Source organism: Cynoglossus semilaevis, chromosome 9 (assembly GCF_000523025.1).
Source record: "Cynoglossus semilaevis isolate Cse_v1.0 chromosome 9, Cse_v1.0, whole genome shotgun sequence".
NCBI classification, from domain to species: domain Eukaryota; kingdom Metazoa; phylum Chordata; class Actinopteri; order Pleuronectiformes; family Cynoglossidae; genus Cynoglossus; species Cynoglossus semilaevis.
Genome location: NC_024315.1, coordinates 16,712,412 through 16,727,317, shown reverse-complemented (window position 1 = coordinate 16,727,317; position 14,906 = coordinate 16,712,412). Strand labels below are relative to the sequence as shown.

General features: G+C 42.2%; 3 protein-coding genes and 1 long non-coding RNA gene across 4 annotated transcripts in view; 1 reads left to right on the top strand and 3 right to left on the bottom strand.

Moving 5' to 3' along the window:
• The window catches only part of LOC107989014 (uncharacterized), a 33,551-nt gene extending 23,479 nt beyond the window's left edge, over nt 1–10,072 (top strand). Inside the window, exons 5-10 of the long non-coding RNA XR_003050602.1 lie at nt 615–725; nt 2,582–2,795; nt 3,501–6,290; nt 6,378–7,577; nt 9,445–9,665; nt 9,856–10,072. This is a non-coding gene — a long non-coding RNA (uncharacterized LOC107989014). The remainder of the gene's footprint in view (nt 1–614; nt 726–2,581; nt 2,796–3,500; nt 6,291–6,377; nt 7,578–9,444; nt 9,666–9,855) is intronic.
• Nucleotides 1,234–5,856, bottom strand: best2 (bestrophin 2). Its single transcript, XM_017035086.2, has 9 exons — nt 5,670–5,856; nt 5,488–5,582; nt 4,549–4,782; nt 3,495–3,649; nt 3,320–3,397; nt 2,624–2,776; nt 2,450–2,530; nt 2,141–2,295; nt 1,234–2,039 (listed from the first exon to the last, which is right to left on the bottom strand). Exons 1-9 carry the CDS (start codon nt 5,819–5,821, stop codon nt 1,271–1,273), a joined length of 1,872 nt encoding a protein of 623 aa, XP_016890575.1. The 5' UTR covers nt 5,822–5,856; the 3' UTR covers nt 1,234–1,270.
• get3 (guided entry of tail-anchored proteins factor 3, ATPase) lies at nt 8,144–11,789 on the bottom strand. The gene is made up of 7 exons (XM_008317629.3): nt 11,609–11,789; nt 10,630–10,777; nt 10,392–10,540; nt 10,158–10,308; nt 9,956–10,063; nt 9,455–9,652; nt 8,144–9,252 (listed from the first exon to the last, which is right to left on the bottom strand). Exons 1-7 carry the CDS (start codon nt 11,749–11,751, stop codon nt 9,124–9,126), a joined length of 1,026 nt encoding a protein of 341 aa, XP_008315851.1. The 5' UTR covers nt 11,752–11,789; the 3' UTR covers nt 8,144–9,123.
• A 436-nt stretch (nt 11,790–12,225) lies between these two features.
• On the bottom strand, nt 12,226–13,769 carry LOC103384216 (noggin-1-like). Its single transcript, XM_008317647.2, has one exon. The coding sequence runs from the start codon at nt 13,579–13,581 to the stop codon at nt 12,706–12,708; it is 876 nt and encodes a 291-aa protein (XP_008315869.1). The 5' UTR covers nt 13,582–13,769; the 3' UTR covers nt 12,226–12,705.
• Between the last annotated feature and the right edge of the window lie 1,137 nt (nt 13,770–14,906).

The following is a 14,906-nucleotide window of genomic DNA, read 5'->3' as shown; positions in this document are numbered from 1 at the left end:
TGAGACCTTTGGTAATTTTATAAATCATAATACAAAAATTACATTCTGATCATTTGGTTTCTGCCTGATGAAAAAACAAAACAAAAAGAACCATTTGTGTCTGGCTGAAGGCATAATTGTCATTAACTACAGTTTTTGTTCATTAGAAACTCACTTCTAACCACAGTAATAAAGGCTGCAGTAATATTTAATATTATTTGTTCAGTGATTTATTAGAAAGATATAAAAGAGAAGATATCAAGAGATATCAGTTGTTTGTTTAAAAGAAAATTCTTTTTAAGCACATGATCGTGATTTAGTCGATACTTGCATTTTAAACATCAAATCATTGTTAGGGTCGACCGGGAATATTTTTCCAATAGTGTCAGTACTGTATGCAACAGAAGGAAATAGACACCCAGACACCCAGTTTCACCTACATTGACGGCTCGTCAATGTAGGTGAAACTGGGTGTCTGGTTTTACCTTACTGCCATCTGGTGGCTCATTAATGTTTACCGCCTGAACTCGTTTAGTTGAAAAGAGGAAATGGAGAAGCAGCAGTGAAGCTGCTCTCAAACTGGCTTCACCTTTATGGTTTTGAGCAATATTACCGATGTAACCATGTCCCTGCAGGTGGCCGGAGTCAGAAGTCAACTAGTTCCTGGAATATGTTCCGTGTTCCTGGATTTACAACATGCGTCTAATCCTTCCAGAATCACGTGGGAGCTGCAGCCAAGTTCTCAGGTGAGGGCGGGGTCTCACCCAAGATTATTCCTCAGTCCATCACGGAGTCACATAAAACATATGATTTTAAAAAATGATTTTAACATTTTTCGTTTGATGTTTGTTGCCGTTGTTTTGACACCACGTGTCGCTCATGAAATTAATCTTTTGAAATTGAAAATATTTACTTGATTTTATTTAATTCATCTGTGTTCAGTGTCACATATACTGTATATGTAGAGACAATCAACCGTTCACTGTAACACTCATATTCACAGCTATTTTATTGTGAAAAAGTAACCCTATCTTCAAGTTTTTGAACTGGGGGGAAACTGGAGAACACCCAAACAGTCAGAGATCATTTTGATTCCAGGGCAGTCATTTATCAAAAGCTTCTTTCCAACATGTAGTTGTAGTTCCATAGTTCTCTCTACTACTCTGGCGTTCTTCTGTGCCACCACATTCTGTACAAGCAGCCTTGTGCCGCGAGCCTGAGGTAAAAGTGAAGGCCCTCGTCTATAGCTGTAGCTAATTCCAGTTTTGAGAACGTGTGTTTCACTTTCAGCCTAAGCTCCAATGAACTCTGAGTCCATGCTCACGCTGCGAAAACGCTGCGGTTGATCATAAGAAGGAACAGTGAGGAAGGACATTTTGTTGTCAACACACAGAGGTGAAGGATGTGAGGTGGAAGCTCGGCTGCGGTTGATGGCTGGCTGTGAGCTGCAGTGCTCCAGACTAGAGTGGACGCTCGGCTGGAACATGAAGGCAGAGGTGTTGTGGGAAGTGATGGACAAGGTGGAGGCTGGTCGAGTGGACGATGGAGGAGGAGGAAGTCGCGAGACTGACAGCGAACCTTTGCAGTTTGCCTCCCCTCTCTCCACCCTCCAACTGTTCACCTCCTCCTCCTCACTGATGGTGAGATGTTCTGCTCCTTCCTCCTGCATGTCTCCAAACTGAATCTCCAGCAGAGGAGTTCTGAGGCCCCGCTCCTCACTGAAGCTGCACATGGTGCTCTGAGTGTCCTGACCCAGCCCCGATGGCAGAGACCATCCTAAAGTCCTACAACTGTCATCATCATCATCATCATCATCATCATCATCATCATCATCATCATCATCACCATCATCATCAGGGGAGCACATGTCAATGCCAGGGGAGTGATGCAGCCTTTGAAGCTGGTTTGAGGTTCGATGAAGACCCATGAAGCCCGTGGGCGATGGAGCTGCATTGAGGAGTCTGTTAAAAAGAGCCATGTTCGGGTGACGGTTTCCAGACTCCTCCAAGTTCTCAGATATTTCCTCCAGAGGCTGAAAGTGCATCTCCTCCTTTGGAATCCTGTCACAGGAAAAGGACAAATTAGGTTTCCAGACAGTTTATTCAGTCTTTCCCTCACTGTCGTACCATCTGGACTGAAAGTAGCGGAAAAAGAAACTCACGCCATGTCAAAGGTGGAGCCCTGAAAAGAGGGCTTTCGGAGGATGTAGAGAGTGGCTGCTGTGTACAGAGGTCGAGGGTTGGAGTCGTTCCAGTAGCGGTCTTTCTCCAACATTGGAAGATCTCCATACATCTCATCTACAGCCATCATGGACACCTGTGGGTTTAAACTGTGGTTTGTCTCTTCCTGTTTTATTCATACGTTTTTATAAATGTAATTGTCTATGTTGTCGTTTTATGGTTTTTTTTTATGTTTCTCTCAAACCTGTCTGGAACATTGTAATATTTAGACTATGTCCACAGTGATTGACCTGAAAGTTCCTGTCGATCAGCCAGTTTGTCTCAAAGTCGTCGTCATCTTCTCCAAAGGGGTTAATCAACTGCTCTGCTACCTTCAGGACATAAAAGGAGTTGTTGTTTTTTAATTACCCTTCTTATTATAGAAAAAGCTCAACACAAACTACCAACATGAGATATCACCGGACCTTGAGCCATCCTGCATAGAAGAAGAACTGCAGCAGAGTGAAGATGGGAACATACAGGTCCAGGTCGTGACCTGGATAACCTTGACCTGGGTCCAGGAACTGACGCCCGATAAGACACACCAGGAAAAAACTGTACACCGCCAGAGTCACCACCTAAGACCAGAAGAAGAAGGTATAGAATTCGATTTTTTTTAATTATTAAAGTATAAAATACTTTTATATTTTTTTAGTAATGTTTCACTTTTTGCAGCTTTGTCATTTTTTACGTATTTCAAGCAAATGAACACCCAGAAGTTCATAGTCTTAAACTCAAAATCCAAATTCATCGTCAAGGCCCTGGGTGGCATAAATGTTGTTGAGATGAGCTTTTGGTTCTCTAAGATGTTCTAGATACAAAGGAAATTTATAACATTACAAATGATGTTTTAATGCTTTGAATTTGAAGGTTTTATACATTTATTTTAAAAAGGTCCCTGCAGATAGTCATCGAATTAGTCCTAAAGAAATTAGTCCTTAAGAAAAAAGGAATTGTAAGCCTGCAGTGTGGCAACAGCACCACCACGTGGCCAATAATAAATTACACCCATTCGGAAAATAGCAATATGTTTTTATACTGTTAACCTCTTCAAGGTGGAACAGTTATATCTTTCACGTGTGTGTGCACAGTAGAATAGAGTGTTTGTGTGTCAGTCAGACCTGAGTGTAAACCAGAGGAACACTGATCATGTCATAGTGAAACAACATGCTGCACTTTCCCCTGAACACGTTCAGCTCCTGAGAAAGAACAAGAACCGTACAGTACTAGAGAACAACAGCACCAGAAGTCACTTATCAGTACGTTTCTGTCTCGTGTTTGTTTGTGTGTGTGTACCTCCAGCAGCAGTTTGAGTGTGTGATCGTCCCTGACCCGGCCCTCACACCGGGCCACAGCAGCCAGGTTAGTGAACCACACACAGGGAATCCAGTATTTGTTGAAGCGGGAATGAAGTCCCTCAAACTTCTTGCGCTCCTCTTTGCTCATGAATCCTGTTGAGACGTAGAGTAAAGACTAACACTCATGTAAATGTACGTCCTCCACCCTCCCCACCGCCCTTTCATTAGTCTGTTCAAACATGTAAAGGATATGTAGAGAACCAGAAGCTCATCGTCATCAATATTAACATATAAACTGCCACTGATGAGGAACACCTCCTTGCACAGGAGAATCAAGTTCATCTGCTCTGGTTGAACAGTTCCAGCAAACATGCCCATGTGGTCTGCCTAAGGTCTGCGATCCAAATGTTTTTTATTAAAAGAAACGTCCTTGCCTTCTGTAGATAAATGTTTTGGCGTTTGGTTTTTTTTTTTTGGAATAGGCTTCTGCTTCTTTACTTACTTTAAACATGTAGAAGAAGTCTGAAAAAAAGGGGTAAAAAGTACTACAACATTTGCACAGTACTTTGTGCTACACAGAAAAACAAGTCCAAATTTTATGCCTGCTTTCTAAAGACCAATGGTTTTGAGGGGGAGTTTTTGTGGGAAACCAAACGGTTTTTGTACCAGAACTGCTTGTGATTGCAAGTCGAGATAAAACAGTGTAAAAATACATTCAACACTTTGTAGTCCGCCCACATTTACTGTACGTGCAGTATGTAGAGTATCATCTGTTCTAGTCAAGGATGTGTCTGTCTCTCTGCTGTAGAGAATGTACAGACACACATTCACGTGATGACACGTGTGACTCATTCACAGTTTCTGTCGTTTCCTGACTCAACTGTGGGACAGAAAAATACCTCCAAATGTTTTTTGTTTTTGTCTGATCCAGGTGTGAAAGGTCACACACTCATCACCAGCACATCTGCTCTTTAGTTTGTTGATACAGGAAATCAGAGTGGATACATGTGTGTTTAGTTACTTAAAATCACCCCGGGTGTTTCCACACTCACCAGCCTCCACCACATGGTCCATGGTGGGGAAGCGTTTGAACACGGCCGTGCTGACTGAGCGGAGGATGAGCAGAGCTGACAGGCTGGCGTATCGCATCATGGTGCGTCTCAGCAGACGTCCACGTTCGTCACTGCCGTGAACGCCTCCAGAAAGGACACACATGAGCCGGTCCGGGAGGGGAATGTTGGTGTACTGGTTCCACCAGCGGTTCACCACCAGTGTCACGTAGAACCCTGGAACCAAGGCGAGATAACACAGTTAGAGGATGTTTGTAGAACTGGCTTCTCTGTGGTTTTTCTTCTGAGGACTAAACACACTAGTGCCCTGCAAATATTACAGTATGACTGGGTTTTAGAAGACCAGCTTATGCATAAATATACACAACTGCTCTTGTCGACAATATAAACACCTCAGAAATGACTTAAGGCTAGGCTACAGTGTAAACTGTCAAAAGTTAGCAGAAAAACTAAAACCTTGGCATTTGAATGTTAAATGCTAAAATGATTCCTAACATTTCACAAGGATTGGCATGAACACAAAAGGCCAAGGCTATTGATTTATCAATATAATCAACTGCAAAACATTATAATCAACTGCAAAACATCTATAAGTTGCAGTAGCTACAGTGTACAGACAATATTTGACTAATTTCCTTGGAATGCTATGGTTTTCAAATAACAAATCCAAAGTTTGTTCTACAGTGATAAGAGAAATTAGAGAAGTCATTCTTTCTAATCACCTCCAGCAGCAGAAGAACAACTGTAGATATGTGTGTGTGTGTTTGTGTATCTCCAGTGTTTGTGTCCACGACAACTTTGTGATCTTACACAGTGTCACGCACACTTTCTGCTGCTGACTCATCACATCCAACCACAAACCTCATCATGGACTGATAAGTCTGATATCACACTGCAGAGCAGAACATCTCCAAACCTCACCCAGAACAAAGGACATGGGGATCAGACTGGCGTAGTGGTTGCAGTAAATGGCCAGTTTTTCAAAGTATCTCTTCTGGTCGTCATGGAGGAGGAATCTGAAAGAGTGGAACGACACAGATTTTTTTTCCATTGGTACTGTATTCTTCATCACGTCCTGAAGCCCCTCTTGAGTCTCTGCTCACCTGTAGGTGGTGCTGATGGCAGCGTACATGGCGAAGAAGGCCAGGAACTCCTTGTACAGAACCTTGTAGATGCTACCTTTCCAGACCAGCAGCAGTTTGGAGAAACCACAGAATCGGGCGTTTGCCACTCTAGCTGTGTAGGTGACCGTCATTGGTTACAGTCTGTGGACTCAGATGCTGAGGAGAAAGGAGGTGCACTGGAAAATAACCAGCACACCTGTGGGTGGAAGACCTGATGTGAGTTCATGAATGTGGAAGTGAAAAGAATCAGATGGAGTTTGCAACTTTGACTTTACAATTGTCCCAAATAGTTGGCTCACATATTTTTTTTAATAAATAAGAAACAAAAACCGATCAGATTTAAATAAAACAAAGACTAATTAACATAATCAATGATTAGACTTGAATCTAATATCGGTTTAACAGCACCTACACATACCTTGGTCTAACTGATTTTTGAGGTCCCACTGGTCCAGACAAATGTGTGAGATGTTTACATGACTCCAAACTGACTGTCAGTGTAGTTTATTTCAAAGGAGGTTCAAACCTTACCTGAGGTGTGGTTTGATTGGACCTGATGGATGTGACCGCTGATCAGCGTGTCTTCCTACCGCTGCGGATGTGAGTCCATCCTGTCTTCACTCGTAGAACGGTTCTCTCTGTGCTCCCGTGTGGTTCTTCTCACAACTCTGATGTCGGTTCTTTCAGTGCTGGATTGGTTCTGTGGTGTTGAGTCCGTCCGTCCACGGGTCCGTGCGCCCCGGTGCTAAATCCCCCAAATTGATGAGGGACAAAGGGTGAGAAGGAGCTCGTTAGCGAGGCCCCCGACCGTGTGAGCTCGGCTCGGTGATTCGGTGATGGACTGCAAGCGACAGGCCACAGCGGCGGAGCAACAGGAGCGCAGGGCGCAGTGAGCAATTATGGCACAGCAGCAAGTGAAGCGTGGACTGACGCTCTTTTAAGTGATATGGAAGCAGCGGAGTCTGATCTGACGATTAGTGGTCTTTAAATCGCTGTTGTTTTGGTTTAAACAACAGATTATCTTATAGTACAGTTATCAAAGCAGTGGTTTAAATGTGTTCTACAGTTGGCCACAAGATGTCCCAGGAAGGTGGGCTTAATGAAAACACTATTCACAGATTTGAATTAGTATATATACAATTATGAAAAGGCACAACTAGTAAAACTTAAATAAAACAAATAGTATAGTAATAAACTAAAAATAAACAAGGATTAGCTAAAAGTGGCTTCTAATGGAAATTACTAATGTTATCCTCCTCTGAGCCTGAACTCATTTGTTAATCGGACAACAGCTGCATCATACTTTAGAACTTACAAGTCACTCCTGATCTCCTGGCACCGTTTTATATCAACAGGGTCAGTGCACCTCAATATATCATCATCACATTAGTGCAAAGTCTGTACCTTAATCCATTTCAAACAATGATTCTCACTGTCTTCATAAATCCATCCTGCTCCACACTAACGTGCTTACTCGCCCAACATGACTTCCACATACTGTACCACAACCCCATTAGGGCATCTTTTATTTATTTAAGTTATTTTTACTGAAACTGCTGCAGTTATGTCAATAACTGTACTTAGGCTCTATCTAGTGGGATGCTGGGTGATCTGACTCGTGTGTGTGGCTGTGTACTATGCATATTACAATTAAATTGAAGGACCATTGCAGTACTGTTCCATTGTACAGCTTGGCTTTGGTTGATAAAATATTCAAATGATCTTATTACTTTAAAAAAGAAGTGAAAGACAATCATTTAAAACCAATGGCTCTTTGCACTATATTGCTGAATTTTAATCTATTACTCTTTTACTTTTCTCAGGTGCTGTTCATTTCTCCAAAGTTGATGGAAACATCAGAGGAATAATACCATCGTCATACTCCAGGTGAAGGACTAATCACAACTTTACTGTAGAGACACACACAACTAATTGTTACATTTTTAGTAACGTTTGAGCTTCCCACTACCAGTTTTACTTCTCTTGAGCATTATATTTGATTTACTGCACAGGTGTTAAGTTAAATAATTGACCACAGAAGTCTCTGCTTGGAGGCAAGTTTGTTTTAATCAACATTTGCAAAATAATTTATAGAAAACAGCTTCTTGTCAACTCAAAAGCAAGTAACAGAGGAGAGATGAGAGGAGGTCGTTCAGGGACGACAAAAAACAAGAGTCAGACATGAAAAGAAAAGGAACGACATTCAATAGACTTTAACAAAATCAATGCTTAAGGCTGTGTCTCCAAACAGTGTTCCCATCAGTAGACTACAGCTGTGAGTTGACACAGAAAACTTGTTAGGATTTTTGACGTTGTTTTAAAATCTCTGTCCCGTCACCACAGTATTCAGTTAAGATGATTAAAGATGCGATCACAGGTGAATTCATTCATTTACACAACAATCAGACACAGGAATGAGCTCAGATATTTTCACAAATGCTCAGAGACAAACGTCAGACTTCATGTTTGCTTTTATTGCAAAAAGAAAGTTGTTCTTGGTCAAAAGGAAATGTTTCTAAAGACGAGGGGACATCTTTTTCTGTTGTTTTCTCGGTGTCATCCCCTCTAGTAATCACACCTTGAATCTGTCGGTCGTATGTAGTGCCTTTATAGGTGAGGGGGTGGGCTTGTGTTGAAGTAATCGTTTATGAAGTCAAACACAGAACAGACAAACACACAGTACAATAACTGGAAATATTCTTAGACCAACATTAGATCTGATCCTGAAGCTTCACTTCATACTTTCAAACCGGATCCTTAAGCCCAAGTTTTATTTATGTTTAATGTTGTTTTTAGACCTGGTATCAACCTCCACCCTGACAGACCTGATCACAACTGACTGCTTCCACCTCACACTGCCCTTAGAGTATGTGGATTACAGTCCTTCTGTGTATTTAACCCTGATTTCTATCGAGTCACAATGAGTAAAAAATGTACCAACATGTTCAGAAGTGTTTCCAGGAACAAGTAGGTTTAAGAAAAAGTTAAATAAAACGCTGAATCAAAGCAAGCACGAAAAGCTTGAAAAAACATCAAGGTGAAATGAGATTTTATTTGCAAAAACAATTTCAGGTATTGATCAGATGTAATAATTTGCCCATGGCTAAAAAATAAATGAACACAGGAGCCCTGAGAGGAGGAACGACTTGGGTTCATTGTGAGTTACAAAAGGTTTGCTGAAGCGGCGGCAATAAATGGGTCAGGACGCGAACACTAAATTTTGTTTGTGGGATTCTAAAGAGCAGTCGGGAGTCATTCCCATGTCATCAGATCAATCAGGTTAGATGTTAATACCAGATCTAAGTGGAATCTGAGTGGATCGCCTGTCTCAGCTGCAGAGTTTGAGGCTAGTTTTTGGGAGAAGGCAGCTCAGAAGAGAGTGGGTACAGAGTGTGGGGGAGGAGGTGACGAGGGAGTCCTGAAGAGAGGGAGATCACTTGTTTGGAGGTTTGTAGGGTTCCAGGAGTTGCTTAGAGAAGGTGTTGACCTTGTCTGTTCCTCGTACCTCGTGGGGCAACAGCGGCAGCTTGACTATGTGGAAATCTTCATAAAGGTCCTCCATCTGTAGAGACACAACAGGCCGTGAAAACACTGAAATATACTGAAAGAAATATACTGAAACCTGCTGTACGCTAAAACTCCAAAACAGGCAACGTCTAAAAAGATATCCACCCTAATAATTGCAAGCAGTCGTACATGAGGCCCCTGATCTTTTCAAACTTTACACACTGTCTTGTTTTTGTTGTCGTTTGAGGTGACGGTACCTGGTCTAAATATTTGGACTGTATCTTATGACGGGCTTCACACATCTTGCACGGCCTCTCCCCGTCAGGGAAAACCAGTTGGTTGACGATGATGTTGTGCGTGTCGATGCTGCACTTGGCCAGCTCCTGGATCAGCCGCTCCGTCTCATACAAGGACAGGAACTCAGCGATGCAAACACAAATGAAGGTGGTCTGTTCCTGCAGGTCAGAGGTAAAGATTACATCACTGGTGGCAACTGTGGGTGGTCCAATCTGATAGATAGGATCAATATATACTGTATGTACTGTATATATATTACCATCAAGGTAACCGTCATGATTCAAAATAACAGAGAATCACATTCAAAACCATATTTGTCCAGGTCTGGGCTTGGTAACGCCTTTGTATTTCTATTTACCAGGATGCAGGGAGGCGTGTCAGTAAATCAGCATGCATTATGGGAGGTTTCAAGCTGGTATGACACCTTAGTTAAAAAAGTGTAGCACAACTGTGTGACTCACTGGGTCTTTGAACTGCTCACTGACTGAGCGAATGACAGGCAGAGTTTCTTCAAGTTTGGAGGCGAGCTGGTCTGCGTTCATATCACCCAGACCCAGCATGTTACACATCTGTAATGAGACAGAGACAAAATGTTATTCATTCTGCACAATAACTGACTTTTGTAAATAGGACATAATAAAAGCTGCTGGAGATTCGATTTACCTGAGAGATGAACGGACTGATCTGGTTCTTGATCTGCATGAGCCGACCAAGTCCACGCTCCACAATGGTGGGGAAATTAAGCAGTCGCAGAGTGTGGCCAGTGGGGGCAGTGTCAAACACAACCACTGAGAAGTTCATTCCTTTTACTAACCTAATGTGCAACAAAGTAGTTATTTTTCCTAATTGGTCACATTAAGTAATTTCTCTGATTTTCTGGTGACCTCCGTGTCTCACCTCATGACCTCTGCGTAGCTCATGGCCTCATCAATGCCAGGGAAGGCACTCATGGCTTCCTGCATCATCTTCTTGCCCATGCTGAGCATGTTGTCTTCTTCAAAGAATTCATCAGGAAGCTCTGCCACACCCAGGCTGGGATCAATCTCCTGCACAAACACGCGTGAAAACACACACAGTCAACTACTTTCTATCTTGGGAGATTTTTGCACAACTTCTTTACAAAGTTAAGTCTTACCATTGCAAAGAGGTTGTCATATCCCTTGACCTTTGTAGGAACCTTTGAAAACTTCTGATCAAAAGCGTCAGAAATGTTGTGGGCGGGATCTGTGGAGATGATGAGGACACTCTCCCGGACTGCTGCTAACTGGACAGCCAAACTGCAACTATACACACATAAAGGTCAAGTTAGTACAGTATATGAAGGACAAAGTACAGGACACCGTGGACATCAGAAACCCTGCCTCGTTCTCTTCCGTCTGATCCCAATTTCAGATTATATTGTCATCTACAAGCAGCCTGGTCCACTGACTCCTGCCTGACCTCAGAGCTAATCCAGACCAATTTACGCAAACCCACCATCTTCCTGTCCTGTGCCACCCTCACATACTTCTCTGCCACTAGTGCAGTTTTTCATGCAGTATCCAAGTTCTTCTCTCAGCATAGCCCATCACTACAAACCCACTACTACAAATGAAGTAGTAAGTATAAATCAATTTGCCTTGACATGCTTCTTCCCTTCCAAAAATCCAGCACCTCTTTGAGGTCCCGCAATCCACTTTGGTAACCACTGATTTTACTAAGTTAAGCAACACCTACGGTTCGTACATCTCCGTAGCAGGAGAGTGCTTTGTTTATGAGCTATTCCTGGCCCAAGTATTTGTTGCCCTGAACCTCTGAATACTCATAAGTCAACCTGCATCATGTTTACGTCGAGAACTGACAGACTAGAGTGTCTACGGGCTAACATTAGCTGCTGACAATGCTATGCAGCACTTGCTAGCCGGCAAACGATAAGTAGTTTAGTCGGTGGTTCTAAACAAATCGCTCGTTGAAGCTTAATGCTAGCCTGGCCTCAGCTAACCTGCTGACACTGGTTTAGGTATGCTTGTTTTATTCAATTAATGTCATCGATCCACGTCATACCGCAGTGACAGTCGGCTAAGTTCAGTTAGCTCAGCTAACTATGCAAAACGATCGTCTTAATTTTAACTTACCTACATGTGGTTTTCCCAACACCGCCTTTCCCACCAACAAATATCCACTTTAGAGATTTCTGCTCGATGATATTCTTCAGTGTTGGTTCTAACGGCTCTACATCAGGCGCATCTTCAAATTCGTCTTCCACAGACGCTGCCATCTTGTCTGTGTACAGTGAAACGTTTCTCTGAGGTAGGATGAAGCCACACGGATGCCTTCACGGACACTCAGAATTTCACATTCAGCCAACTGTCTGGATGTGGAGTTCAGGACTACGGGAATTTTAGATTCGTGGTGCTTTGAAGAAAATAGAGACCCGGGTTTAAAGCATCCCGGAGTCTTTAGATGATCTTAATCCTTTCACGCAGAGTGGTCAGTTGACAGATATCTAAAAGCTGTTTGTTCTATGTAGACGAGTTGCACACGGATTTCTACTGTGGATGTTAACCTATAATGTAATACACTGCCACCCATTGGTCAACAACAGAAAAGCAGGGCAGGAATACCCGTCTGATTCTTAAACATGGCTTTAAAAATGATATACTGTATTTTATAATAATATTTTATTAATATATAATATATTTTACCTTTAATTTATATTATTTTGACAATATGTTGTTTGTACAAACAATTGATCTGCCTTAATTTTTGGCTTGAAATCAGAGTATTGTTTCCCTCTTTATGTACAAATCCCGTGGAATTTAAGTAGATACAATTCCCCGAGTTCGAGACACTAACATTTAAGGTGTTTTCAACTTGTCTACAAATACGTTTTCATGTAAAATGGATTTTGTGATTTTTTTAACTCACAAAAAATCTACAATGCACAAAATGTGATCACAATCATTAAGAAACATTATTTTTTATTCTTTTATAATTGCAAATAGGGTTCTATTGTTTCTTTGTTTCTAATCCATTCTTCACATCAGAATCATCATAATAAAGTGAGACATTTACTGCTTTAATGACATGGACACAAATGTCAGTAACATTTAAAACATTAAAACATTTCAGCCAGGAAAATAACTCAGTGTTACACACAGTCATGTTAGGAAAACATGTCAGTCATAAATTGTAAGTTGGTGGATGAAGGTGAGGAGCCGTGAACTCTGCTTCATGTACATGAACATTTACATGCTGTCACCACAGGATAAGACACCTGCCTCCACAGACATCTTCTCAATGCTCCTCCTGTCCCCACCTCTCTGCTCCCGTTGCTCCAGGCACTCCTGGTCTTTTTGGAAGCATCTCCACCATGTCGGGTTTCCAGGCAGTGCCAGGCCAGAATCTTGATGTGTGCCGTCTGAGCTCTCACACACTCCATCCCACTGGGAAAGGAGCAACTTCCTCCTCTGTCTGAACTTCCACAGTCAGTCTGCCTCAACCAGCGAGGCCAGAAGGCTGGACCCAGGTCTTTCCACTGGTAGGAGAGTTCACATGTGGCAAAATGCACCAACAAAGATTGAATTGAAGTGGTGACCTGTGGAGGCAGCAGACTGAAGTCCAAACGGGACACTTCCAGCTGTAGCTTCTGCTTCTGATTTTCTGCAGCCTCCTTCAGCAATGGAGGAGGAATCAGGATGGTCTTCTCCTTGATGGGGCTGCGCTCAGTTGTTCTGACCTGAAGAAGTTGTCCATCCCCATGAGCAGCAGGGGCTTCAGGAGGCTGCTCTATGGACATCCAGAATGGGTCAAAAGATGCTCCAAGGAGACGCAGAAGACGAGAAGGCCGGCGATGTCTGGGCTCTGCGAGGTTCTGATGATCGTCTGGGTTTGTCTTCAGACTGTAGGGTCGTATGGGCTGTAAGAAGGACGGTAGACTGTGTCGAAGCCACAGAAATGATGCGTCCAAGCCCAAGCCCTTCTGATCTGGGACAGCTGTCACATTTTGAAACTGGTTTGGAATACCAAATGCACTCACTTCTAGTCCATACAGAAAGCAGAATGTAGAAATCCAGCAAAGGCGTCCACAGATGTACGGTTTAGACATGGTGTTCAGTTTATACTGCAGAAGAGGAGACTGTTGAGTTTCTGCAGTCTGTCGTCTCACACACCTATTTATTGGTCGTCCTCTGGCTGAGTCAGTGACTTTTTGTTCTCAGACATCCTTGAGTTCTCCTTTCCAAAAACACCATGGAAATAAGGTTGTATCACACAAGTAACAGACAAGGTCCTGGAACTTTTTTTACACTTATCACCAGCTCAAAAAAAAAAAAAAACAAAAAAACTCACGCCCTTAGGTCTGGGAAGATGTGTTGATTAGTAGAGTTATGGTAAAAAGTAAAAACTGATACAGTCCTACCCCTGTTTGGTGGAGTTGAGTCAGGACGCCAGACACAAGACCTTCAGAAATACCAAATAAGAGCTTTCTCACACAAAGAGTTCTGTTAGAAAACAAGCCTCTAGGACATTTGACTTCATGGTTACATTTGAAACGCAGGACAGAAGAACCATGTTGTCAGAACAATGTCCTGTTTATTCTCATCGTCATCAGGCTTAAAGGACCACCTCTGGTAGAGTGTGACCAGGTCATCATGTGGGACAATGTTGGACAGAAAGTCAACAAGTGGCACAACATTTTGATGAGACTATAGCACTGGCTACTGAAATGTGAGCCTGGCCTCCCCTTGGGGGCGCCAGAGTACCAATAGGAGTTCGAGTTTCTAGTGTTATAGAACCTGCAGATTTCAAATATCAAATCATTTTAGAAACTTGTTTTACTTTAAGATTTATTTTGGTTTGAATTTGCATCTTTACATAATACAATTCATAAATACATCCATATGAGGGAATGGATACTTACAATAACATACAAACAACAACAATATGTATGACATGCTGTGGTGGAGCAGTGGGTGGACTGGGTAGTGGGTTTGTAGAATGGGGTCTACAGTGTGTGTGTGTGTGTGTGTGTGAACTTTACAGCAAAAAGAAATAGATATAGCCAACAGTGAAGCATTTGGACCAGGATTCAAGTTCAAATTACAGCCATTCTCTGCAGCTTCAATGCCAGAACAAGGTAAACCATTCTAAATGAATTCTTTATTGTTTCATTTACAGCAGCAACACTATGACTCTGTTTTTTTAAGGCTTGAAAGTCTTTCTTCATATACTCTGTAATATTGGTCAGTATTAGGTGAAAACCTTACTGAATAAAAATAAACAATATAGATTTCAAGTGTTTGTAAGCCTTTAATATGTATAAAACCTTTATAACCACCAGGTCACGTCTGCTCTACGTCTGTGGCTTCAGTTTCCAACCTCAGTGTGGAATCAGGACACTGTGTCCACTTCATATTAACGGTCTACAGCATG